The sequence below is a fragment of the Entelurus aequoreus genome, linkage group LG06 (genome assembly GCF_033978785.1).
Source record: "Entelurus aequoreus isolate RoL-2023_Sb linkage group LG06, RoL_Eaeq_v1.1, whole genome shotgun sequence".
NCBI classification, from domain to species: domain Eukaryota; kingdom Metazoa; phylum Chordata; class Actinopteri; order Syngnathiformes; family Syngnathidae; genus Entelurus; species Entelurus aequoreus.
This window is the reverse complement of record NC_084736.1, coordinates 49,952,181-49,979,786: the sequence shown is the minus strand read 5'-3', so window position 1 is coordinate 49,979,786 and position 27,606 is coordinate 49,952,181. Positions and strand designations below refer to the sequence as shown.

The following is a 27,606-nucleotide window of genomic DNA, read 5'->3' as shown; positions in this document are numbered from 1 at the left end:
TTATGAACTTGCACGGTCAGCTGTGACTGCTGTAGCATGGCGCTTTTTCTCAGTATTTGACTGACTTCATCTCTTAGAGAGAGTTCCTGAGGTGAATGATGGATTGGGGTTGGTTCTCGGGTCAACTCCTCCCTTGTCTCTCTCTCTACATGCTGTAGGTGGGCTAGCTGGGTGTCTGACCTGTACCTCTGCCACTCTGGTTCGTACGGGTCCTCTTCATGACAAGCAGCATCTCGCCTAAGCTGATGGGAGTAGAGAGCGGGGGTAGAGTATGGGGGGGTTGACTTGGCTGCACCCTCCTTCTCGTGAGATAACCATTCTTCTTCATGCCCGTGCCTGTGTCTTTGCCTGATGTTGCTGAGCTGGTAATCATCAAAGTGGGTTGGTGGGCGTGTCTGACGCCTAGGCCGTGCTCCTAATCCTTCGAAGTCCATAATGTCCAGGGGTAAATGAAGCTATCCGGCTCGAAGGACCACAATGTTGTGGAGAGTTATAAAAGGACTGTATGGTTCTATAAAGGTAGTCTCATTCGCCCCCGGGGCGTCGGTCAGGACACAATGGACAGGACAGTTCGTTTGGCATAGGGCAGTTTACTTGTTTTGTAGGCAGGTTGACAGGCATGGATTAGTTGAATGGTACAACACTGGCTAGTATTGGTGGTTCTGTAGTAAACAGATAAGAACATAATAAACAATTAGTATAAAATACCATAGCCTACGTAGTAATAGCACATATCACCTTAATGCAATAATATATCATGGATACACAATATAGCATATACCGGTAATAATTGGCATTTAGTAAACATTAGCTTCACCAGTAAACAGTAAGCCCTGCCATACACACTGCAGGATAGCATCAAACCAAACACTCAAATAACATCATCCCAACATTTAACTGAACTTAAATGTCTTAACTAGACCACAAGGTGTCACTGCACGCTACAGAAGGCACGTAAACATGGTACTTGTGACCTGCCGTGCAGAATAGATGCTTGCCTCCATGTACAAGGCACAAATGTCCGCAAATGCTCTCTTTAAAGAGATAAAGAACTGGTACATGAATTACATTGTCTAGACGCTGTAAACAAGGCACACTGCGCGCAAGTAAGTAATGGATTACTTTCAACTAGCATCGAAACAAACAAATGCAGAGAAGTCAAACAGGCAATTAAACGTGTACATTAGAATTCTTAACTATATAATGAACTTACGTTCGTCAGTGACGCACCCGGCACCGCAGTGCTGTACAATATTATAAGTTTTATATATATAGGCAGCAAATGTAAATGACGTGCATTCACCGCTCTGTGCTCTGTTGTGGGTAGAATGAATGAGCACGCCACAATGCCTTGCGCTCTTAAGGTGGACGGCTCATAACAGTCTCTTAAGGTGGACGGCTCATAACAGTCTCTTAAGGTGGACGGAGTTTGGGAACCTTTCTAACAACCCCCGTCATTGCACGCTACACCGCTACAACAAAGATGACGGGGAGAAGACGCTGTCGAAGGTGAGCCACGTAAATAAGACCACCCACAAAACGGCGCATCCTGAAGAGATTCTCAGAAAGCTACTTGAAGATGGTCTGTAAAACATAATCTATGCAACATTTTGACCAAAGAATCACCATTACATGTTATGTAGACCACAAGGAAGTGTTTTCAATTTAGAAAACAAATCATAACATGACCCTTTAATGCGCCTTTTGTATGAAAATAGACCTGAATAGACCCGCTCATCGGCAGTGCGCCTTTTAATCCGGTGCGCCCTATAGTCCGAAAAATACAGTAGTTGTTCGAGGGTTGCTAGTCGGAATCCCAACTGTCAACATACCCTTGAGCTAAGCATCATCACTCTGACTCCTTGCCTGTCTGCATGTGTGTGGTCTGCCTCTGTGTGGTGTGCAACACAACATGCAGAGTGTATATTTAATTGTCTTTTCAGCGATTCTATTTGAGTATGATAAATGCATAGATATATCACATAATACTCTCACTGTTTGTTTGCATGCTTCAAGAGAGCTTTGTCTGCCTAATAATGTAGTGTATGCATATGTACATTGACAAATAAATCGACCCCGCTGTTGTCTTTAGCTCACAAATGAGACCATTTCAATGTGTTGCCTATAACCTTTTGAACTTAGATGTCTATATTGTTTTATGTGAAACAAGGAGGAAAACGATCTTCTCAGAAAGAAAACATCAATACTTTTTCACTCCATTCACTTTAATAGTGTGTAGGCCACCGGGTCTTTAAAAGCGCTGAAAAGTTGGCTGCGATGCTGATAAAGAGAGAACTCTTGGGGATACATGGAAAATGGACCGCTGCAGCAAAGTGGAGACTGCGGACTATAATACTGCAGCGTGTACAATAGAGCCAAGCAAGGCCTTGGTCACTAGCCATGTGTGCATGGACATTTGTTTAATCTGATCATCATTCGGATTAGAGTGTTACTGTGTACATGCTCACTGTAGTGACTTGCACTGTAAAAAAAACTGGATTTGTTCATTTCTGCTTGTCCAACGACGTCACGGTATTTGTTTATAATTTTTTATATTCTTTCACTACTTTTGTTTTACCTCTCTTTTTGAAATGGAGCTGTTCTGTGCCATTTATGTACAGGCTGCCGCACGTTTTCATGTTACACATTCTGCGTATGTGTTTGAGGCTAGCAGTTAGCACTTGGAGTAGCTTTAATGTCGTAAATAAAACAGCTCCCTGGAACTGGATCCTTTCTTTTCTTGTTACATCGACACATGACACTCCAGACCATACTTTTGTTTTTGCTAGTCTCGTTTTAAAGCAACAAACTCAACAGCATATAAAAATGATGTATTCGATTGTAAGAGGTGCCACTCCTCTTTATTTTTGTTGACCAAACTGTTGCACTGAACTGCAAGGAGGCGTTGTTGGAAAATAACAAAGCTTGTTTATTAGACTTCATCTTCATTAGCCAAACTGCTTTGAGTTTTATATTAATATCAAAAAGTAAATGCCATGTTTTTTTTACATTTCTTGGGTTTTTTTCCATGTCACAAAGGTGTTACTTCAAAAACCATTCATGTGACACATCGTTTTGTTAATGTTTTATTGTGTATAGTTAATTCCTATATGACATATTTCTGCTCAAACTCTTAATGGATCTGTACCGATACAGCATCTACATGTACATATAAATGTACATAACTTAAAAACATAAATAAGTAATTAGAAAAATACCTCCCTCTATCAAAATGTAAAAATATGAGCCCTCCTTCATTTAAGGCAACACTAGCCTTGGCCTTAAAAAGTTAAAATTTGAGGCCTGTGTCGGTCACTGAAATGCCGCCTCGTGCAGTTATTTATCGCACTATCGATGCTAATTCAATGTCGATTATTCATGCAGCCGTATTAACTGGGCACACGTAGAACCCTGGCAGCACAGGTAGTAAAAATAGTACCTGAAAGTACATACTTTTGCCAACTTAAGTGGAAAATGAACAGATTTTCCATCGCCTAGGATGGTAATGGACTTGCTATTTTTAGCTGTAACCCTATGTGAAATTTATGTAATTGTCAATTGGTGGGTTGTGACCCAAAAGTTTGCTGCAGACCAGTTCTCGGTGGTTTTGGACATTTGCTTGTCAAAAAAAGATGTACAGTACTGCAAATCCAACTGCAAGTTTATGTTGATATTCAGAGGCTGTTGACAAAATATTGAATTCTGCGTACCTTGTACCTTATTTTCAGCTACTTTAATATTTACCTTCATTATTATAAATGTGCTCTGAAATGAACTTTGTAAAGATGTAAGGCTCGCAGTTGTGACCTGACAATCTCTCAAACACCAGCCATGAGTTGAAGGTGCAAATTGAGCATACAGGGAAAAAATGGGAAAAATGCTTCACCACGCATGTGTGTTCACAAATTGGGTGCATTGTCTGGAGTGTTTCCAAGATCAACATTTGTTTTTCAAGCAGTTGCACATATTGTATTTTTAAGAGCTGGAACATGACAGCATGCTCCTCTGCGTCTTTTGCTCAGAATGCTCTGGACCACTGGGCATGGAAGGCGGCATAATCTCCAACCAGCAGATAACAGCCTCCTCCACCCACCGGGCTCTGTTTGGCTTGCAGAAGTGGTACCCGTACTTCGCACGCCTCAACAGAAAAGGTCTGGTCAATGCGTGGACTGCAGCTGAGAATGACAGATGGCCATGGATTCAGGTAAATACACTGGGCACCTGACACACATAAAGCCAAGTCGAGACCATTTATTGAAGGGAAACTGCACTTTTTGGGGGGAATTTTGGCTTATCATTCACAACCCTTATGTAAGAGAAGCACACATAAATAGTAAATACATGTGATTGAAAGTCTGCTTACAATGGAGCCTATGGTAACTGCCGTCATTAGGATGCCGACTGCTAGAATGTTAATCTAAATGAGTCGTAATCCTCCAGAAAAAAAAGGGTGGTTGAAACCAAATGCAGACGAAGCGTCTTTTTGTGTCTTTCATGCCATTTCTGGGTCTAAATTGGACGCCAAAGTGTACCAACTTGTCAGTTTATGTCATCATCCTTCTACTATCCAGGTAATAGGCATTATTTATGATTGAGAATAAACTTTCGAGCTCCGATGTGTGAAAGCAGTCATGATGTCAATACAGTCAGCACAAGCTTATTGAGGAAAGAGACGGCAGATCAGCTCGTCTAAAATGGGGGTCTATATAAAGGCTAGAGTATACAAATGAGTTTTAAGATGGGACTTTTCCTTGCCCGTATGTGGGCTCTGTACCGAGGATGTCGTTGTGGCTTGTACAGCCCTTTGAGGCACTTGTGATTTAGGGCTATATAAATAAACATTGATTGATTGATTGATTGACTTAAACGCTTCTACTGAGGTAGCATCTCTATATGTTACCGGTAGGGCATTCCAGAGTACTGGAGCCCAAATAGAAAACGCTCTATAGCCCACAGACTTTTTTGGGGCTCTGGGAATCGCTAATACTTGGTTAATATTCAAGTCGCGAAATGTAAATAGAGTATTGCTGGCGCTTTTTGAATCTTTTCATAAAAGGATTTATGGGCGGAATAGAGAACCTCACATTGACTCCTTTATAAGCAGACTTTTATTTACATTTATTTACGAGTTAGAACGCATTAGAAAAAAATACATCTGTACATAGATTCATATAGATTGTGAACGGTAGGCAAAATTAATAGGCGAAATTCCAAAAAAGTGTTGTTCCCCTTTGATATTTCCACAGCAGCAGTTTGTTTATTGTTGTCAATGTTTGTAGATTTAATTGTCATTTATGGTCACATATTTATCAATATGAACATATTTCGTTAATGCTAGCATTAAGAGGTGCACATCTTTGGCCACCTCACGATTCGATTATTATTATGATTCAGGAGCTACAATTTGATTAAAAATCGATTATTGATGCATCTGTAGTTAATGTATATTGATGCAGTTTTACATTTATTTCCGTGTCACTAAATAGGCGTTTATCACTTGCAACTTTTAAAAACAGTGCATTTGTAATAAGAAATTCCCATCATGTTTATTGAATTCATGAAAATGTGTGCAAAACTTGTACATTGATGCCCTATAATGAAGGAGCTGGTCGGATCTCTTGTTGTGGTGGTTCGCTGCAGTCAACCAAATATACAATAAATGAATTGATTACCGACCCCGAACGGGACAAGCGTTAGTAAATGGATGGATGGATGGATTATCAATTATTGACATTTACTAATCAATTTTATAATTGTCCATGTCCAAATAGCGATGCATCTAAAGATCAATTATTTGACCCACCTCTACTAGCAATGCTGGGAGTTATATATCAGTTGATGGAAATAAACAACAGTTCATGTCTAATAGCAGATGCAGTCAAAGGTAGGAGAAACACAAAATATAAAAGGGCTATTATTAATGTTTCTGTTGAAGAATAGCCACATTACATATGTCAACCTTTTGTTGTATTTTTATTCAATATATATTTTATGGGGGGGGGGGGGGGGGTATGTGGATGGATAGTTATATTACCACAGGCACACACAAACTCACTACAGTAATTGTAAAATATGACACAGACAGTTCACTCAAATCCATCACAATTAAATGTCAGTCGGTTTAACATTCTTGTTGTTCTTCTAAGCCAGACCTGGGCAAATTAAGCTTTTCAATCTGGCCCATCGGACATTCCCAAATAATTTTTTTTAGATCTTTAAGATCATAACTGTAGCTGCCATTATGATGTGCAGTGATGTTTTCAAATTACCGTAAGTCTTGAACTACACAAAGTAATTCAATGGTTGGAATCTGCGCTTTTGCATGATATACTAGTTACTATGGTAATTTAATTACCTACTATGGTCATCTAAGTCACAGCAGCTCAGACAAGGCACCAAGCAGTGTGGGTGGGGAGCATTTCCACAGAGTGTTTCCAGAGCGGCCAGGGACAAACGCGGAAGGAGATTTTTACAACAAAGTTGTAAAGCCTAGTGATATGTCAGATACATCAGCTTGTAAATGGGTTTATTTTTTACCCTTCGCGTTCATATTTCACTGTGTTTGTTGCATTTTTGTTGCATTTCGCTTGATTGTAAAATATTTCGATCCAGAGGGGGTGTGACATTCATATGTTGTCAATATTCAGTGTTTTATCGTTCATCGTTAATATTGTAAATCCCACATTCTTTATTTTCATGTACATTCTGGGTGTCTCATCCATTAAAAAAAATTTAAACTTCCATTCCATTTTTAAGACGGTCTGTCATAACGTCTTTCGCATTCAATCAGACATCATTGTGAGGTTTTGTATTAGTGTTCCTAAAAATAGATATACCAGCCCCCAGACACATTTTTTCTCTAAATGTGGCCCCCCCGAGTCAAAATAATTGCCAAGGCCTGTTCTAAGCCCATCATGTGCAGTAAGTCAGAGTACTTGATGAATAAGAATAAATTATATATTTCCAAATTTGGGCACCCCTGGTGTAACCCATCATATCGCACTTATCCTATTCAGTGTAACAGGAAGCTGGGGTCTATCACAGCTGCTGTTGGATTTGAAAGGCAATCTACACCTTGGATCGCTCACCGGATTGCAAATATAGCTTTTTTTACAAATAATTAAACATGCGCCAGCAGCCCTAAACTGCCAAATACCCATATTAATTGAATGGGATTTGTTCAACTGTAAATGTGTTTCACCTTAATTAACAAGAAACAAACAATCAACCCAAATAACCGATTCACTACCAGATACAACTAATTGCAACAGTTCCTATAATTGACCATACGACGACTGAGGAAAACATTAACTGTGAAATTTAGCTTGATTAGGTATCAACCGAATGTGGAAGTCATTCATAAATTGAGTGGGTTTTGGTTAGTCAGAAGAAGACTAGATATGGGTATTGTTTACGTTTTAACCTAGACCAGTACCAAATTGGTAGTTTTAAAACGGTGCCGATGCTTAAACGGTAGCCTCGCGGGTACATGAAAAAGGGAAAACAAGTTTTTGTAAACAGAACAATGCCTTTGTAATTTTCCTAGTGCTGTAAAATTCTACACTTGTTGAATCAGATTAATCATCAAATTCTGAATTTGGATTTATTATGATTAATCACAGGTTAAAAGAGACCAATATTTGAACGCAAGTGCAATTCTATTGTCAGACTGTCATACAGGAACATTTTTAAAATGTCTTAATTGAATGTGGGTCATTTATTTGCAAAAAACCTGTTAAAATTGTATTTAAATTTTAATCTGTAGTGAAATTTGCCAGCAAGCATTGACCTGATCACTGGCCGTAAAACAACTTGTGCCGCCTTTAATAGAACCATCCACGGTTAAGGTACAGTCAAAATAAATTAACCTAGGTATACACATGATTAATGCAATGCGTTTTATTTTTTTTAATTTTTTTATGACATTCAAGTTGAACGGATTATTAAATTAAACACTTAAACAATGTAAACAAAATGAGGAAGAACTGAGTAACACATGGAAAATAGGAGATTGAAAAAATTGTCATAATCATTGCGTCAAAACCAGCAACAAAACAGAACATAAAGTTCCAAAAACTGACTAACGCGCATTGGTACTCAGTTTTCAGTGTTTTTTGGATGTGTCTGCTCTGATTGGTGCATAATAAGGAAGTGCTGTGTTTAGCGATTTAACGATATGAATATTTTATATCACGGTCAGGGTCTCCTTTAGATCGCCAAGATACCTGTGGTGGTGGAGGCGGGTTTAGGGGCGTGGTTAATACGACATCACACTGTTTCCTCTAATGCATATGTTTTTATTTAAAAAAGGCAAAAATATGCTAATACGTCTTCCTTCACCTTTATCATTAGTTTTCAGGCCAAAATGCGTCCGTTCTCCCTTTTCTGTCTACACACTGTTTCTGCTTGTAAGTACTCTATGTGTGTGCGCTGCCGAACATGCTCCTCTGCTCGTAAAACCAGCAATGTCACGATGTGACGACACGCCGTCGTGCCCGGGCGGGGAACCGGTACTTTTCAAACAGACTATAGTACCGTTTTTTTATTCATTAGTACCGCGATACTATACTAGTACTGGTATACCGTACAACTCCAGTTGCATCTTTAGCATAACTTCATAAACAAGAAGTACAAAGGACAATAAAAGGCGGTGGATGCAAAAGATACAACATTTAAAGTTAAAAAGTTAAAGTACCAATGATTGTCACACACACACTAGGTGTGGCGTAATTATTCTCTGCATTTGACCCATCACCCTTGATCACCCCCTGGGAGGTGGGGGGAGCAGTGAGCAGCAGCGGTGGCCGCGCCCGGGAATCATTTTTGGTGATTTAACAACCAATTCCAACCCTTGATGCTGAGTGCCAAGCAGGGAGGTAATGGGTCCCATTTTTATAGTCTTTGTTATGACTCGGTTTTGAACTCATGACCTACCGATCTGTTAAATAAAAACAATTTATTGTGTCTCCATTATACTACTGCACGGTGGAAACACAGTGGTAGAACCGGGAGACAAATGCATTTTTGAAAGGAAAGCACAAGTCAAAGAAACAGGGAACATAAGCGGGAGACGAGGTGCTTGACACATGCAGATGTTGAAGGGGACATGATATTAAAGTTTGTTAGGCTTCAATGTAGGGTTATACAGTATACCGGTATTAGTATGGTACCGCGATACTAATGAATCATATTCGGTACTATACCACCTCTGAAAAGTACCGGTCCTCCACCCCCCCGCGCCCCTGTCATGTCATTGCTGGTTTTACAAACAGAGGAGCATGTTCGACAGCGCACAATCACGGAGTACTTACAAACAGACACAGTGTGTAGACAAAAAAAAAGTGAGAATGGACGCATTTTGGCTTAAAAACTAAAGATAAAGGAGAAGTTATAACACTGAAACGCCCACAGGAAGAGGTGCTTTAAGACATGGCTAGCTAGCTATCGGCTAAAGACTAGCCACAGTCTGCAGTGTTTTAGCTACTTCTAAATCACTAATCCTCGCCTCCATGGCGACAAATAAAGTAAGTTTCTTACAAGTATCATCCCTGCAGTACGAGGAATAGCTAAACATGCTTCACTACACACCGTAGCTCACCGGCGTCACAATGTAAACAAACACCATTGGTGGATCTACACCTAACATCCACTGTAATGATACCAAGGACAAGAGCGTATCTAGTCGATACTACTATGATTACGTCGATATTGTTTGGCTTCACAACATCTGCTTTCGTTAAAAAAAAAAATTATATTATGTTTATAAACTCAGGAAATATGTCCCTGGACACATGAGGACTTTGAATATGGGGGCGGCATGGCGTAGTGGGTAGAGCGGCCGTGCCAGAAACCTCAGGGTTGCAGGTTCACTCCCCGCCTCTTGACATCCAAATCGCTGCCGTTGTGTCCTTGGGCAGGACACTTCACCCTTTCCCCCAGTGCCGCTCACACTGGTGAATGAATGATAGGTGGGGGTTGGAGGGGCCGTAGGCGTAAACTGGCAGCCACGCTTCCGTCAGTCTACCCCAGGGCAGCTTTGGCTATGAAAGTAGCTTACCACCACCAGGTGTGAATGAATGATGGGTTCTCACTTCTCTGTGAAGCGCTTTGAGTGTTTAGAAAAGCGCTATATAAATCTAATCCATTATCATTATTATTAATATGACCAATGAATGATCCTGTAACGACTTGGTATCCAATTGATACCCACATTTGTGGTATCATCCAAAACTAATGTAAAGTATCAAACAGAAGAATAAGTGATTATTACATTTTAACAGAAGTGTAGATAGAACATGTTAAAAGAGAAAGTAAGCAAATATTAACAGTAAATGAACAAGTAGAATAATAATTCATGTTCTACTACTTGTGCTTAATAATTTTAACAAAATAATAGAATAATACATGACACAATATGTTACTCCATATATCAGCAGCTAAATTAGGAGCCTTTGTTTGTTTACTTACTACTAAAAGACAAGTTGTCTTGTATGTTCTACGACCTACTCAGTGGCCTAGTGGTTAGGGTGTCCGCCCTGGGATCGGTAGGTTGTGACTTCAAACCCTGGCCGAGTCATACCAAAGACTATAAACATGGGACCCATTACCTCCCTGCTTGGCACTCAGCATCAAGCGTTGGAATTGGGAGTTAAATCACCAAAAATTATGTGGGCCTGGCCACCGCTGCTGCCCACTGCTCCCCTCACCTCCCAGGGGGTGATCAAGGGTGATGGGTCAAATGCAGAGAATAATTTTGCCACACCTAGTGTGTGTGTGACAATCATTGGTACTTTAACTTATGTTCACTATTTTATTTAAGGACAAACTCACAATAAAAAGCATATGTTTAATGTACCCTAAAATGTGTTGTTAAAATAAAACCACTAATGCAATTTCTTGTGGTCCCATTTATTTAGAAAAGTATCGAAAAGTACCGAAAATTATTGAAATAACTTTGGTACTGGAACCAAAATATTGGTATCGGGACAACACTACTTCAATGTTGCCATGTGTGTTGTTGAGCATGCATTGTATGTTTCCACATGAGGGCTTACATATGTGGCACATGAGCACCACGTAAAGGGATATCAGTGGTGTGGGCTGCCTTTGAAGTATATAGAATGACACGGCGTAGCTTTGTGTGTCTGTCAGGTGAAGCAGGTAATACCGACAGATGACAACGCCATATGTAAAGAGATCGCATTCTTCAGGCTATTGGAACGTCTTTTCCTGTGCACGATGCTTCATTGGGTGTCAGCCAGTTGAGCTTTTCCCTCTGAACTTCAACAAATGAATCACAAAAGCAACAGACTTTGAATAATACATCACAGAGTTGCCGACAAGCCCCCGTGCACTGTTTGTTTGTGTTGCTTCGTGCACTTGTTTCTCTTCACACATCTAAGCCGTGTAAGAGTGTTGTTGTGTTTTTTCTCTTCTCTCAACAGCCATCTCTACAACTAACTCACACATAAAATTGCATTTGAACCCTCCGGGGAAATATACCGCAGGTCTGACCAATATCAGTAAAATATGGCTCCAACCGGCACTGTGGCGGGATTGAAAAAGCCCAAATCACCTGTGAAAGTCCATGCATAATTGAATAGATGTTAAGCAGTTAATAGAATAATAGTCAGACACAAATGTGATATAAATCGTTTGTGATTCGGTGTTTGTTAGTACAGATGGTTGTGTTTTTGCAGTGCGATTTAAACATTCCATGTTAGACTGTTTTATGTACAGTCTAAAAATAAAAGAAACATTTGTAAAATAGAAAAAAAAATGTATACAGTGCATCCAGAAAGTATTCAAAGGGCTTCACTTTTTTTCACATTTTGTTATGTTACAGCCCTATTTCAAAATGGAATACATTCATTGTTGTCCTCAAAATTCTACAAACAAGACCTCATAATGACAATGTTAAAAGGTATTTTGAAAAACATTTAGAAAATGTAATAAAAAAAAAATCAAAAAGCCTATTCACTTTGTTGATGCACCCATGGCAGCAATTACAGCCTCAATTATTTTTAAATATGATGCACCTGGGGATAGGTTGATTGGCAACACTAAATTGGCCCTAGTGTGTGAATGTGAGTGTGAATGTTGTCTGTCTATTTGTGTTGGCCCTGTGATGATGTGGCGACTTGTCCAGGGTGTACCCCGCCTTCCGCCCGAATGCAGCTGAGATAGGCTCTAGCATCCCCCGCAACCCCAAAAGGGACAAGCGGTAGAAAAATGGATGGATGGATGCTACTAGCATGGCACATCCATCTTTGTGTAATTTTGCCGATTCCTCTTTGCAGCACCTTTCATGCTCCATCAGTTTGGATAGGAAGCATTTGTATCCAGGATGTCTCTGTACTTTCTGAATTGCTAATTTTTTATGTTTAAAAAAAAAAAAAAAAAAAAAATTGCTAAATTAAAAAAAAAAAAAATCTCATTGTCTGTAGAATTTTAAAGACAACAATGAATTTATCCCATTGTTTGAAGAAGGCTGGGAACACGACACCGTGCACGTTGCTAACAGCCTGTAATGTTACTGTAAATACTGCAAAACACATTTTTTAAGACCTAGCAATTTTACATAATACATACATAATTTTACATAATCCACATAACAAAATGTGGAAAACGTGAAGCGCTGTGAATTTATTCCTGATGTCCTGTATTGAAGCAATATGAATGCAATGTAAATATGAATAATAGGTTTCATCCTTGACAAAAGTCCATAGTTTAGTACGTTTGTACACTTTTTTTTTTTTTTTTAAGTATCACTGATAGTCACGCACGCACACACTAGGTTTGGTGAAATTACCCCCCATTTGACCCATCCCCTTGTTCCACCCCTGGGAGGTGAGGGGAGCAGTGAGCGGCAGCTGTGGCCACACTCGGGAATCATTTTGGTGATTTAACCCCCAACTTGAAGGCAAAATAAAGCACCATACAGTACTGTCTATCAAAAAAACACAACAAGTGAGTGATGGATCAACATTTTTAGCTTTATTCAACGATTAGCTTTATTGGACAAGTATGTTTAACACAAGCAATTTGACTTGGTAGACTGTGCAGTACTGTGGCGGCCATCCACAGCGCCATCTTGGTATGAAAACAAAAGGGAAAAATTAAAGAAGAAAAATGACATAAAAGACAATGAAAGAGCACATAGCTGATGCCAACTGCTGCCAAATCAGCAGCGCCAATTCTACATACAGCTACAAAAGTAAAACACAAAGAAAACAACTGAAATGTTTCATTTTTGTACACATAGGACTGCAACATGCTTAGACAAACAACAACAACACAAAACTATTTCAACACCTTTATTTACTCCGACTCCAGTGTGGCAGGAAGCCTGTGCAAACATGGTCATGGCGCCCTCGGATCCAAAAGATCACAAAAAAGCACCACAGAAATCACACAATTTTGCAGTCCAAAGAGCAAAATACACAACATCAAGAGCATATAGATCCTAACAAAGTCAAAGCAACAAGCGGAATTCTACTCATTTGACAACACACACAAACACACTAGCCCGGTGGTGCACTCAGTTTCAAGTCACAAAACTCCTTAACTTTAACAACCTGGTCGCTACAATGACTAGGAACAAAATCCACTTGACTTTATTAATCTTTCTTTGCAGCGCCTTTTTTTAATTATTATTTTGCTTGATTATGGGGCTGAATAGTAACGAAAAATGTTAAATAAACACATAATTTAGCCTTTTTTTATGTAAAGACTGTGATTGCTTTCATGCTGAACTTTTGGATAAATATTTGGTGGTTACAACAAAGAAAATATTTTTGTTAATCACGCTCCATACAAAAATGTTGTGATACATAGTGGAACATCTGGACGGCATTTAAAGTGGCTTCATGTTGCAGAAATAATGCTACATCCTCCTCAGCCAACCATTTCTTACCTGTGTTATTGTGTTCTCTCTAATAGAATCCATAGTTCTTTAGTTTTCAGTGCTGCTGTCATTGTCATTGAAAGTTGTTATTGCAAAAGTCACAGAAGTTTCACAGTGTGCTCCTTTCTCATGAGACTTTCAGTTTGGGAATATAAAATGCTTTAGTTTTCTGTCTGCACTTCCTGCCTTTTCCCCCCCTGCTACATTCGTTCCACCTGCCTCCCTTCTTCCCACCGATAAATTGACACCAAAAAGGAATGATACTTACGTGGCAAGTATAGTTTCAAGGGCAACAGAGATCTTTTAATTATCCTGTGAGGTTTTGATTAACTCTGTAAACTTTTGTCATTGCTGCCTAAAGCAAAACACGTTCCATTCCAGGTAACTTTTTTGAATAGATATTACAATTAATGCGTTGACTGTTTTTAATTTATTGTGTCCTAACTGCACTCCTCGGCTGCAACCAGCAGAGGCGCTAATTTGTTTTTTGTTTGCTCGAAAAAACAACAAGGTGCCATCAGCTTTGAGAAGTATGAGAAGAAAATTGCTGAGTCCATCATTCATCTTTTTAAAACAACATTGACATCAAAGCAGAAGTTCAGAATATTCTAAGAACATCTGCTATTTTATTAAGATGTTTAAAAAATTACAATTAGTTGGATATTTAATTTCATTGAGTCGATCAACAAAACGTAAGCCCTGTTTATGTAAAAACAGTAAAGACTCTTGAACGCATCAAAATAATCCCCTCAATTCCCCCCAAAAAACGGATTAACTCACTGGACTATAATGACAATATAACATATGTAAAAGTGCAATATATTTATCTGTACAGTAATCTATTTATTTATATCAGCACCTTATTTTGTAAATGTAAACCCTCTGCACTTTCTTGCTCTTTAATCCTGCACTACAACGAGCTAATGCAACAAAATGTTTTTGATATCTGTACTGTAAAGTTCACATTTGAATGACAATAAAGGAAGTCTAAGTCTAAGTCCAAAGTCCACATTGCCACGGGGAGGCCTAAAACAATGCTATTTTAAGAACAGACTCCAGAGTAGGAACGTTTGTTAACACGCAGATAGATTTTTGTTATTTTATTTGTTTTAAAGTTTGTGACCGCCATTGCCGATTAATGCCTTTTAATACATTTTGATTAATGCTTCTGGCTGACACTATTTATTTTTAGTCCCCCAGCTGACAAGCAGCTAGCAGCTGATTGTGTGTCTCCGTACTGTGTGGAGCTGCCCCCCTAAGCTAATAATAATGCCCTCCATTACTGCAAATATATTGCATTTCTTAGTATCTTACCACATAGGGCTGGGCCGATAAAACAATATCAGTATATATCGGGATAGATACATAATCGATATCAATATAAAATGCGTTTGATAAAATGTTCAATAAAGATTGATATTTTTTGGACGGAAGAAGCAAACAGTAAGTGTCACTGAGCAATGGGAGGGACAGGCTAACAGCCAATCACGTAACATGATCAACTACCATGTTCCTCTTCCTGCCTTGCTGTGGATTCTCTGCATGGAGTGAAAAGAGAAACTGTGATATCTTGATGTATCAACTCAATAACACAATTGTGTCTTTAGTTTTGATGGTTTTAATGCAGACGGTTCAGCAACATACTGACACTTCCAATGTGTAGGTTTTATGAGTAGCTTCCCAAACTACCCTGTGTAGAGTTTAATAGCTTATACACTACTGCCATCTAGTGTCACAAATATGCAACAACCTTTAAATCTACTTTCATTATTTTATTACCTTAGCCGCACTCATCCGACCTGGCTACCAGACACTTTCTCCACTGATAATTAGCACTCTTGGTAAATTGGAAATTAATTTACTGTATTTATTGGCAGGCTTAAATAAGTCATAAAAAGTATCAATAATTATCGATATCGATCAATATAAAAAAAACATATATTGTGATACAATCTTCAGCCACATCGCCCAGCCCTATTATAAATAAATAAATGATAAATGGGTTATACTTGTATAGCGCTTTTCTACATTCAAGGTACTCAAAGCGCTTTGACAGTATTTCCACATTCACCCATTCACACACACATTCACACACTGATGGAGGGAGCTGCCATGCAAGGCGCTACCAGCACCCATCAGGAGCAAGGGTGAAGTGTCTTGCCCAAGGACACAACGGACGTGACTAGGATGGTAGAAGGTGGGGATTGAACCCCAGTAACCAGCAACCCTCCGATTGCTGGCACAGCCACTCTACCAACTTCGCCACGCCGTCATTATCACTTAATATTATCACTGGAGGACCATGCTGAACATGTTACCCACCGAGAGTGAGCTAAGAGCTAAGCTAACTGCTAAGCTATCTGTAAACAACAGAAGAAATAGGGCCTTAGTAAAGTTCAAGAAGTGTAGATGGACCTGTGTTGCAGCAGAAGGAAAGCAGTTCATAGAAAATGAATAAGTAGATTAATAAGAGTCTGGAGTTAGGATAATATGAAAACAACTGTTGGTGTGTCAATATTGTAATGATACGTAGGAGGAGGGCAAATCGATCCATGAAATGGTGATGTCGATACCAAGGGTAGTGATTAAGTCTTCAGTAGATCTTTTTTTTCTTATTTTGTTTTACTGTTGTCAAACGTAGGGAATACTTCCCTGGACACAAGCAGACTTTGAGAGCAATAACAAAGGATTTAAACAAGTAGTAGTTAAGAATGTACAGTTAATAAATGTGAGCAGTACCATTTGATCTCACTCTGTCATGGATGATTGGTATTAGATTCGACGAAACATAAAACCTTGGTCGTAACGTCCCTGTGATCATGTGGACAAGCAAAACAATATGTTTTGATAACGATGACATCGCCGTGCCATCATGTGACCATAAAAAAAGAGAAGAATGTACGCAACAGCAGGTAAAAACAACAACAATGAACAACAAAGATGTGTTTGTGCTATTAGGACTATGGCATCAAAACCTCATCAAACTCGTGCAGCCGAGACACGTACACGATTAATAAAAAAATATGCACATCCATCCATCAATCCATCCATTTTCTACCGCTTACATCCCTTCAGGGTAGCGGCGGACGCTGGAGCCTATCTCAGCTACAATCGGGCGGAAGGGAGGGTACACCCTGGACAAGTCACCACCTCACATTCTCTTAAATACCACCTCATTGTCAAGCTGGAATGACCACCAGAAGAACGAGTGCATCGCACTCAGCATTATATGCTGTTTACATGTGTCGTAGAAAGTAGTGATGTGCGATACCACTGACTTTCTTTCAGATCCGATACCAAGTAAAATTCAGGATGGTATCAGCGATGCTGATCCGATACCGATTCTTTGTGCAAATTTACCTAACGTGTCTGCTAAAATTAAAAAAGTTGTGTATTTCACTGGGGTGAGTTTTTCCTTGCCCGTATGTGGGCTCTGTACCGATGATGTCGTTGTGGCTTGTGCAGCCCTTTGAGACACTTGTGATTTAGGGCTATATAAATAAACATTGATTGATTGGTGTATTTTCAAATAAAAAATATCTATCCAAAAACAACAGTAAAAATGTTAGAAGAAACAGCAAAAAATCGGAATGTAATGAAAAAAAGCTGAACATTTTAAACTAATTAATAATATACTTTGTCACCTATAACACAAAGTTTTGTTTTAATATATATATATATATATATATATATATATATATATATATATATATATATATATATATATATATATATATATATATATATATATGTGTGTATTTATGTACAGTGCAAGCAAAAACCTTCTCCTCATTCAATTCATTTTCTTTATTTTCATGACTATTTACATTGTAGATTGTCACTGAAGGCATCAAAACTATGAATGAACATATGTGGAGTTATGTACTTAACAAAAAAAGGTGAAATAACTGAAAAACATGTTTTATATTCTAGTTTCTTCAACATAGCCACCCTTTGCTCTGATTACTGCTTTGCACACTCTTGGCATTCTCTTGATGAGCTTCAAGCACACCTGTAAAGTGAAAACCATTTCAGGTGACTACTAAGCTCAAAAAATATAATCAAATGTTAGTAAATTGGTTATATAAAAAATAAAATAATACCAACTCATGGATTAATTTGAAAAGTGACAACGACCATAATAAACTGTTAAAAGAGTAGCTGAGCATTATTATTTTTGCATAGGCAGAATTTCCGACACACTCGGTTATGCAGTTATCACATTATTATTATTATTATAATTATTATTATTATTTATTATGTTTATTCTTTTCTTACATGAGGGAAAAACAAATGTTTTTAACATTTTCAAAAAATAAAACAAATATCAATTTAGGCCCGACATACACTGATTTTTCAGTATGCGACCTTTGATGGAAAAAGTTTTGGCCCCCCTGAACTGAAGTATCAAATGTATCAAAATTTTGATTTGAGTATCTATATTCGAGCATAAAGATGTGTTAGTGGCGGTATCGATAACTCAGCATTGATCCACACATCACTAGTAGAAAGCTTATTTCTAGCAGGATCATTTGAGAAACGTATTGACTAAGGCAGTGGTTCTCAACCTTTTTACAGTGATGTACCTCCTGTGAATTGTTTTTAAATTCAAGTACCCCCTAATCAGAGCAAAGCATTTTTGGCTGAAAAAAAGAGATAAAGAAGTAAAATACATCACTATGTCATCAGTTTCTGATTTATTAAATTGTATAACAATGCAAAATATTGCTCATTTGTAGTGGTCTTTCTTGAACTATTTGGAAAATAAGATAGGTTTTTATTTATATTTATAAAGGATTTTTGAATTGTTGCTATTTTTAGAATATTTAAAAAAGAAATCTCTCGTACCCCTTGGCATACCTTCAAGTACCCCCAGGGGTACGCGTACCCCCATTTGAGAACCACTTGACTAAGACAATGATTTTCATGATTATGTAAAAACTTTTTTTTGAATTTTTTTTACCCAATATATAAAACCCATAAATAGCAATTGCGCTGCAGGTTCTCCAGGACATTGGGGCTTTTTCCCATCCTGTAACAAGCAGACGTATTTTAGGGAAATTGTCATAGTGACCGTTTTCCCTCCAATTGGGTCATGCAAGTCTTTTAAGCAAAGTCTTAGCAGGATGTTTCTAAAGATGTCTCGATCAAACAAATATATGCATCACCATTAGTACTGAAGTGTAAGAGGTGTTTTTCTGAGTGCTCATTAAAAATGTGAATGATCACCCCAATTACCTCGGCAGTGGCCTTTTAGTAACAAGGCGTCTAATTAGTGAAAGAAGTATCCCTCTTTGTGGAGGGAACAAATCCCCTGAATGGGGAAGAGTGGGTCACTGCAGCACTGAAGCAATAAGTAGTGTCCTTATGTATAATTAATTCTAAAACCTTGGTTGAAGCTGCAAGAAAAGGTGTGCTCTTGAATGATCTTCTTTTGACAAGGCATCGCACCACCATGAGGAAGGACAATATTCTTAGGCTGTATTAATTGGAACGTAAAAACATGCATGTTATACTGTAGAAACTGGTTCCACCTTTTGCCTCAGTTAAGGCTTCTTCTTTAATAAAAGGGTCATTTGAATACTAGAGTAGGAAGGAGTTTCAAATGGCCCCATTCGTTGTAGTTTACCTGAGACATGAAACGTGACAAATTGGGAGGGGTCCACTGTTTACTTTAGCTGTCAGATACCAGGGATGTCCAACTTTTTCATGTAATAATAATAATAATAAATAATAATGGATTGTATTTATATAGCGCTTTTCTAGACACTCAAAGCGCTTCACAGAGAAGTGAGAACCCATCATTCATTCACACCTGGTGGCCACATCGCACACATTTAGGGCCACATGGCAGTTATGGCTGCCATCAGAGGGCCGCTTTCAACAGCAAATAATGTATGAATTTGCCCTTTGGATTTCATTATTAATTATATAAATTGTTTTAAGAAGACTGTCCATTTTACAGTAAAAACTTTGCATTTACTAAATTTTACTGTAAAATATATATACATATATATATATATATATATATATATATATATATATATATATATATATATATATATATATATATATATATATATATATATATATATCCATCCATCCATCCATTTTCTACCGCTTATTCCGTTCGGGGTTGCGGGGGGCGCTGGAGCCTATCTCAGCTACAATCGGGCGGAAGACAAGTCGCCACCTCATCGCAGTATATATATATATATATATATATATATATATATATATATATATATATATATTTTTTTTTTTTAAACCGTGATTGATAATCGCACGTTGATAACTCACAGACTGACTGGCGCCAGCTCGCAGGCTTAAATGCTAACAAGAAAACAAGAGACATTAACATCATACCCCAATTTAAACTTAGGTAAACATATTACTATTAGAGCAACTAAGATATTTCATTGTACACATTGAACCTACAAGCTGTGCTCTTTCGGAACAGTGATCATTCTAAACTCAAAAGAATACGAGACGAATCAATCAAGCAATAAATCAAATATTATTTATATAGCCCTGTAAGCTTTTATACTCACAGTCCCACAGAATCACGCTGGAAACAGTTGCGCAGAGTTGACAGGGTTTTAATAATGTTCTCTTTTTTGGTTTTCAATATATATACATAATTGACTTTTCAGTCCCTTCACTCCTTCCTCCTCTCCTGCACCCGGCCGCTCACTGTTAAAGACAACAGATGCTCAGTCTAACACGTACCACCTGCGTAAAGTAATCATCTGCCAGCCGTGTCTCTCAGTCAGCCCATGCCACGCCCCTGTCTGATGGACAGGGGCGCTGACCTTTACTCCAACAGTGCGCTGATCACAACCCTCTCCCACATACCTCCACCGCCAGACTTAGGCCGGGACATCGTCCGGCCGCGCCTACCCCCCCCCCCCCCGCATGAGAGCGGGAGAGGAAGTCCGCCACGGCCATCTGCGCCCCCGGCCTATGGATCACTCTGAAATGGTAGGGTTGTAAAGCGAGATACCAACGGGTGATCCGCGCATTGGCATCTTTCATGCGGTGGAGCCACTGGAGAGGCCTGTGGTCCGAGCAGAGGCTGAACGGGCAACCCAGCAGGTAGTACCGGAGGGCACCGACCGCCCACCGGATGGCGAGGCACTCCCTCTCCACCGTGCTGTACTGGCTTTCTCGTTCTGATAGTTTCCTGCTGATGTACAGCACGGGGCGGTCGTTGCCCTCCTTCTGCTGGGATAAAACAGCTCCAAGCCCTCTGCCCGACGCGTCCACCTGCAAAAAAAATGGGAGGGAAAAATCAGGCATGTGCAATACCGGCTCCTCGCAAAGTGCTTTCCTCACCTTCTCGAATGCCTGCTGGCACCGCTCCGTCCACTGGACAAGATCTGGAGCACCTTTTCGGGTGAGGTCAGTTAGTGGGCTGGTCAGGTCCGCAAACCGGGGAATGAACCTCTGGTAGTAGCCCACCAGCCCTAAAAACTGCCTCACCTCCTTTTTCGTCTTCAGGGTCGGGCAGGCCGCAACTGCTGCGGTTTTGTCTATCTGAGGCCGCACCTGACCTTCCCCCAAGTGGTACCCCAGATACTGTACCTCCCTCCGGCCAACCGCGCACTTCGCCGGGTTGGCGGTGAGCCCCGCCCACCTCAGGGACTCGAGTACCGCTCCCACCCTCTGCACATGCTCCGCCCAGTTGTTCCCCTGGATGATGACATCATCCAGATAGGCGGCAGCATATGCCGCGTGGGGACGCAGCACCCGGTCCATGAGTCTCTGAAATGTGGCAGGCGCACCGAACAAGCCGAACGGAAGGGTCACGAATTGGTATAAACCTTCCGGAGTGGAGAATGCCGTTTTTTCCTTAGACTCTGGAGATAAGGGAATCTGCCAGTAGCCCTTAGTCAAATCCAGTGTCGTGAAAAAACGAGCAGTGCCTAACCGGTCCAGGAGCTCGTCGACCCGGGGCATCGGGTAGGCGTCAAAACGTGACACAGCATTTACCTTGCGGTAGTCCACACAGAACCGCACAGACCCATCTTTCTTCCCTACCAGAACTATGGGGCTGCACCATGCACTGTGTGACTCCTCTATTACCCCCAATTCCAGCATTGCTTTTAATTCCTCCCGAACTACTTTGCGCTTGTGTTCGGGCAGCCAATAGGGCCGAGACCTCACCGTCACGCCTGGGTTGGTCTCTATGTGATGTTGGGTGAGGTTCGTGCGGCCTGGCAGGGGGGAGAACACGTCAGCACAATGTTGCTGCAAATTGGCCACATCTGCTTTCTGTGACGGCGTCAGATGATTATCACAGCGGAGAGGGAAGGGCCGGGGGGAGGGGGGAACCTCCGGCCCCAGCTCCTCGCTCTCCGCTATCGCCGTCACCATGGAGACAGGCTCCGCGTCCCTCCAACCTTTTAGTAGGTTGAGTTGGTATATTTGTGTCGCCCCGCCCCGGTCAGCCCGCCGAACCTCATAATCCACGTCACCTACTCGTCGTGTAACCACAAACGGTCCTTGCCACTTGGCGAGTAATTTGGAGCTGGATGTTGGGAGTAATACAAGTACTTTCTCTCCCGGTGAAAATTGTCTGAGTTGTGTCCCCCTGTTATACAGGCGCTGCTGACGTTCTTGGGCTTGGAGCAAATTCTCACGTGACAAGTGCCCTAATGTGTGGAGTTTTGCTCTCAGGTCCATGACGTACTGAATTTCCTTTTTACTGGGGCTTGGACCTTCCTCCCAGCTTTCTTTAACTAGGTCCAGTACCCCTCGCGGCTTCCTGCCGAACAACAGCTCAAATGGAGAAAATCCTGTTGAGGCCTGGGGAACCTCCCGCACTGCAAATAACAGGGGATCCAACAATTTATGCCAATTTGGTTTGTCCTCGTGTACGAACTTCCGGATCATGGATTTCAAGGTTCTATTCAACCGCTCCACCAGCCCATCAGTCTGTGGGTGGTAAACGCTGGTCCGAATGGATTTGATTCCCAATAATCCGTACAGCTCCTTTAACGTGCGTGACATAAAGGACGTGCCCTGGTCAGTCAAAATCTCTTTCGGGATTCCAACTCGGGAGATAACTTAAAACAGTGCCTGCGCGACACTCTTTGCAGAGATGGAGCGCAGCGGCACTGCTTCAGGATAGCGCGTTGCGTAATCCACCAGACTAGCGCAAAGTGATATCCCTGGGTGCTCGGATGAAATGGTCCGACGAGGTCCATGCCAATTCGCTCAAATGGGACCTCTATGAGTGGTAATGGCCGCAAAGGGGCTCTAGGGGTGGCCGCGGGGTTGACTAGTTGACAGTCCGGGCAAGCCGCGCACCAGCGGCGCACATCTGCCCGAATGCCTGGCCAATAGAACCGGACCATTATCCGATTGAGTGTTTTATCATACCCCATGTGACCGGCCATCGGGTTAAAATGTGCCGCCTGGAAAATAATTTCCCGACGGCTTTTTGGCACCAACAATTGGGTGATTTCCTCCCCTGTCTGAGTGTCACGACTCACTCTGTATAATCTGTCCCTAATCAATGCAAAGTGAGGGAAATCCCGCGCTATCCCCGGGCGAACCCGCTGCCCATCAATTATTATCACTTGGTCCCAGGTCGCGCGCAGAGTTTTATCCCGAGACTGCTCGAGTGGAAAATCATCCATGGGGCGCCATTGGGGAACCGGGGAAACCTCCAGCGAAGCCCCCGCCGGCTCCCCTTCCCCCCCCCCCGGCAGCGTCGGATAATCTCGCGTCGCCGATGAGAACAGCGCGGCTATCCCCTTTTCCTACCGGTCGTGAACGCACCCCTGCGCACTGCTTTATTAACCCGTTAAATCCCACCCAATTGGTTCCCAAGATTAAGGGGTGCGCCAGGCGCGAACTTACAGCCACCTTAACACTATGTTTTTCCTCCTTGAAAAAAATTTCCACCGGCACGATAGGGTACTCGTGAATATCCCCATGCACACATTTAACCCGCACCCGTGTAACCTTTCTCAACGCCCCGGGTCGAACCAGATTCTGGTGGATTATGGACTGCTCGCAGCCCGAATCCACCATCGCCCGGTGTGTACTCCCTTGTATCCTTACCGGTACATAGTTCCGGGGGAGGGCGCCGCAGGGTCGACGACCCGGATCACCTGTCCCACCTCCATGCTCGGACATTCCCGCTGCAGGTGTCCGAGCCGCCCACACCTCCAGCACGCCTGCCCAGGCACTCGAGGAGCCATTTGCGGGGGAAACGCAGCGTCAGTAGCGGCCGGGGTCTGAGGAGGAGAAAAAACAGTCTGATTATTCCGTAGCCTAGGCCACTGCTGGGTTCCCTCGGCCGGCGGCGCGCGCATCCTGCGCGGCGCTGGAACTGGACGCTCCACCGCCTCCGCGGACTTCTCCTCCTTTTTTTTTTCACGGTGCACCGCCAGATGGTCCTCCGCTAACGCCACCGCTGCTGCCAAGTCCTGAGGACGGTGATAACGGACCCACGCCGAGGTCCGTGCCGGGATCGCCTCCATAAATTGCTCCAAAATGATTTGTTCCAGTACTTCCTGGATTTTCCCGGGTTGCAGCCATCTCGTCGCCGCATCTCTTAGTTGCTGGCCCAGGGCAAAAGGCCGCTCCTCCGGGCCGAGCCGCATTGCCCGGAACCGGCGCCTGTGATCCTCTTTGGAACCTCCCGTCCGGTCCAGTACCGCACGTCTCACGTCCCGGTACCTCACCCGGGAATCTGGCGGTAGGCTGAGTGCCGCCCGCTGAGCTTCTCCCGCCAGCAGCGGTAGCAGCCGTACTGCCCATTCTTCCTCGGGCCACGCGCATGCTCCCGCCGTGGCCTCGAACATGTCCAAAAAAGTCTGCGGGTCCTCTGTCTCCGCCATCCTGTGCATCCCTACGGCCGCCAATGATGGTTTTGCTGCCGCGGGTGCCCCTGCTCCGGTCCTCTCTGTTAAGGCTCGCAGGATTTGGTTCTGCTGGGCGATTTGTCCCTGCATGGCTTCCATCTGCCGGTGATTGGCCGTGGACACTTCTGCCAACAGCTGCCCCAATGCCTCTATTGGGCTTGGTGTCGACATTGTTCCCTTTTTTTTTTTTTTTTGATTGGGCGAAATGTAAGCTTTTATACTCACAGTCCCACAGAATCACGCTGGAAACAGTTGCGCAGAGTTGACAGGGTTTTAATAATGTTCTCTTTTTTGGTTTTCAATATATATACATAATTGACTTTTCAGTCCCTTCGCTCCTTCCTCCTCTCCTGCACCCGGCCGCTCACTGTTAAAGACAACAGATGATCAGTCTAACACGTACCACCTGCGTAAACTAATCATCTGCCAGCCGTGTCTCTCAGTCAGCCCATGCCACGCCCCTGTCTGATGGACAGGGGCGCTGACCTTTACTCCAACAGTGCGCTGATCACAACCCTCTCCCACAAGCCCTAAATCACTAGTGTCTCAAAGTGCTGCACAAGCCACAACGGCATCCTCGGCTCTAATCCCACATCAGGGCAAGAAAAAACTCAACCCAATGGGATTACAATGAGAAACCTTTGGAGGGGATGTGGACACTGCGACACAAGGGGAACATATAAGGGTTAGCGTTAGGGTTAGGGTTACTAATAAGAAAATCATTCTTAGGTTTTTGAGGGAAGACTCTTAGTTAATGGCTTACTGGTTGTATAATAAGGCCATGCAGAATAATGTCAGGCTTGGACTAAGGAAGGGACTCAGATGCAAAGATGGGATTCTTAGTAAAGCTTTTATTTTGACAACTCTTTAACCTCCAGAGCAGAGTTATACAAATACTATAGGTAACAAAAAACGGTCAGCGAAAAAAGGTTTCAAAAAGGGAATAACCGAAAATCACTCCTAAAAGGAGGAAAATACAAAAATAAGACAAACTGTAATTAGCGCCGTATCTGCTATGAAAACTTAACAAAAAAAAACTCCAACAGGAGGAAAAAAATAATGACTATAAAAATTTCTACTCTAATCTTAGTCTAATAAAGGTAAACGAAAAATCACTCAAAAACTTTGAGGAAGGAAGATTATTAGGAAAAAATCATAACTCACCACTGTGGTTGAAAAAAGGCTAGATAACAAAAGTCGCTCTGAAGGAGGAGAAAAAAGTTAAACTCAAAATTACAGCGTGGGAATTCTGGATCCAAGGAAGTAGACGTGGGACGAGGCAAGGCATGGACATGAACATGAACATGGAAGCTAGACAGGCACGAAAGCTCGAGACAATCTGGCACAGAACAAGGGGAGGCATGAGCTTATATGAAACATGAGGGTAATGGGAACCAGGTGGAAGCAATCAAGGGTCAGGGATGACGTCAGACTGGTGACACAAGAGGAAGGACCCGTGATCTGAAAGAAGAGGAGTTGCTTTTCAAAATAAAACATGCAAATCACAAGACAGAAAAAACCAAGACAAGACATCCCTCACCGCGGTGTGACAAATAAGACATTAATAAGCACTTAATAATGACTAATTAGGAGCCAATATGTTACTAATGTGCATGTTAATAAGGAAACTAATTAATGGTGAATATGTGTTCCCCATACTAAAGTGATACCCATAGTTCGTCAATCAAAAAATTTGCATAACGAGGCGTTCGTAAATCGAGGTTTCACCTTATCTATGTTTCCATTTGACTCCTGAGGCATCACATACTGTAACACAATCCTAGTCAAAAAGCTTAGTTTGCTGTGGAATCACTTTATATTACAAACGTGGCCACAGGTGATGTATTTTGTAGGAAACAACACTTGTAAACAAAAATCTTATTTGTGAAAATAATGATGAATACAAGCGAAATTAAATGAAATAAAATGAACCTACAATGTAAGTCTAATGATGAGTATGATTGTGTTTGATGCTCTGCCCTGTTTGCACGAAGCGAGATGTATTGAGGCATGCATCACTTTCTCACTTTAACCCTCTTCTTCCTCCAATATGATTTACATGGGCACCATATTGACAGCCTACACAGGCATGGCAGATTGGATCTGGAATGCGAGGATCGATTAAACGCTCCATCTGATCACAGACATTCTGAAAAAGACGGATGGGTCTGCCAGGAGAGATTTGCGGGGCTGAATTGATTCCCATGTTTCGCATCAGCGCAGAGTCCCTATGAATCCTGTCATTTCTGGCATTTGCATGATTTTTGTTTTCCTTCTTGCTAATTTCCACAGATTAACCTGCAGAGGCGAATGAGGGTCACGGGGCTTATTACCCAGGGTGCCAAGAGAATCGGCAGCTCGGAGTATGTTAAGTCATACAAGGTCGCTTACAGTGACGACGGGAAGACATGGAGAACGTACAAAGTCAAGGGCAAAGACGGGGACATGGTAAGGAGCACACAAAACACAGTTCTAACAACTATGACTAGGGTTGTATGGTATTAGTATAGTACCGCGATACTAATGAGTAATTTTTGCCTCTGAAACGTACCGATCCCGCACCCCTCCAGCGTCACGTAATGACATTGCTGGTTTTAGGAGCAGAGGAGCATGTTCGGCAGCGCACAATCACAGAGTACTTACAAGCAGACACAGTGTGTAGACAGAAAAGGGAGAATGGACGCATTTTGGCTTAAAAACTAACGATAAAGGTGAAGTTATAACACTGAAACGCCCTCAGGAAGAGGTGCTTTAAAACATGGCTAGCTAGCTGGCAGCAAACATCCATCCGCAGTTGGCAGTGTTTTAGCGACTTCTAAATCA

The 27,606-nt window shown here is 41.7% G+C and overlaps 1 protein-coding gene across 3 annotated transcripts in view; it reads left to right on the top strand.

The window, feature by feature from the left end:
* edil3a (EGF-like repeats and discoidin I-like domains 3a) overlaps positions 1-27,606 on the top strand; it is a 339,454-nt gene that overhangs the window by 183,018 nt on the left and 128,830 nt on the right. For all 3 annotated transcript variants that reach the window (XM_062050941.1, XM_062050942.1, XM_062050939.1), the window contains 2 exons: positions 4,023-4,204; positions 27,076-27,231. In XM_062050941.1, the coding sequence (XP_061906925.1) occupies positions 4,023-4,204; positions 27,076-27,231 (338 nt within the window). The remainder of the gene's footprint in view (positions 1-4,022; positions 4,205-27,075; positions 27,232-27,606) is intronic.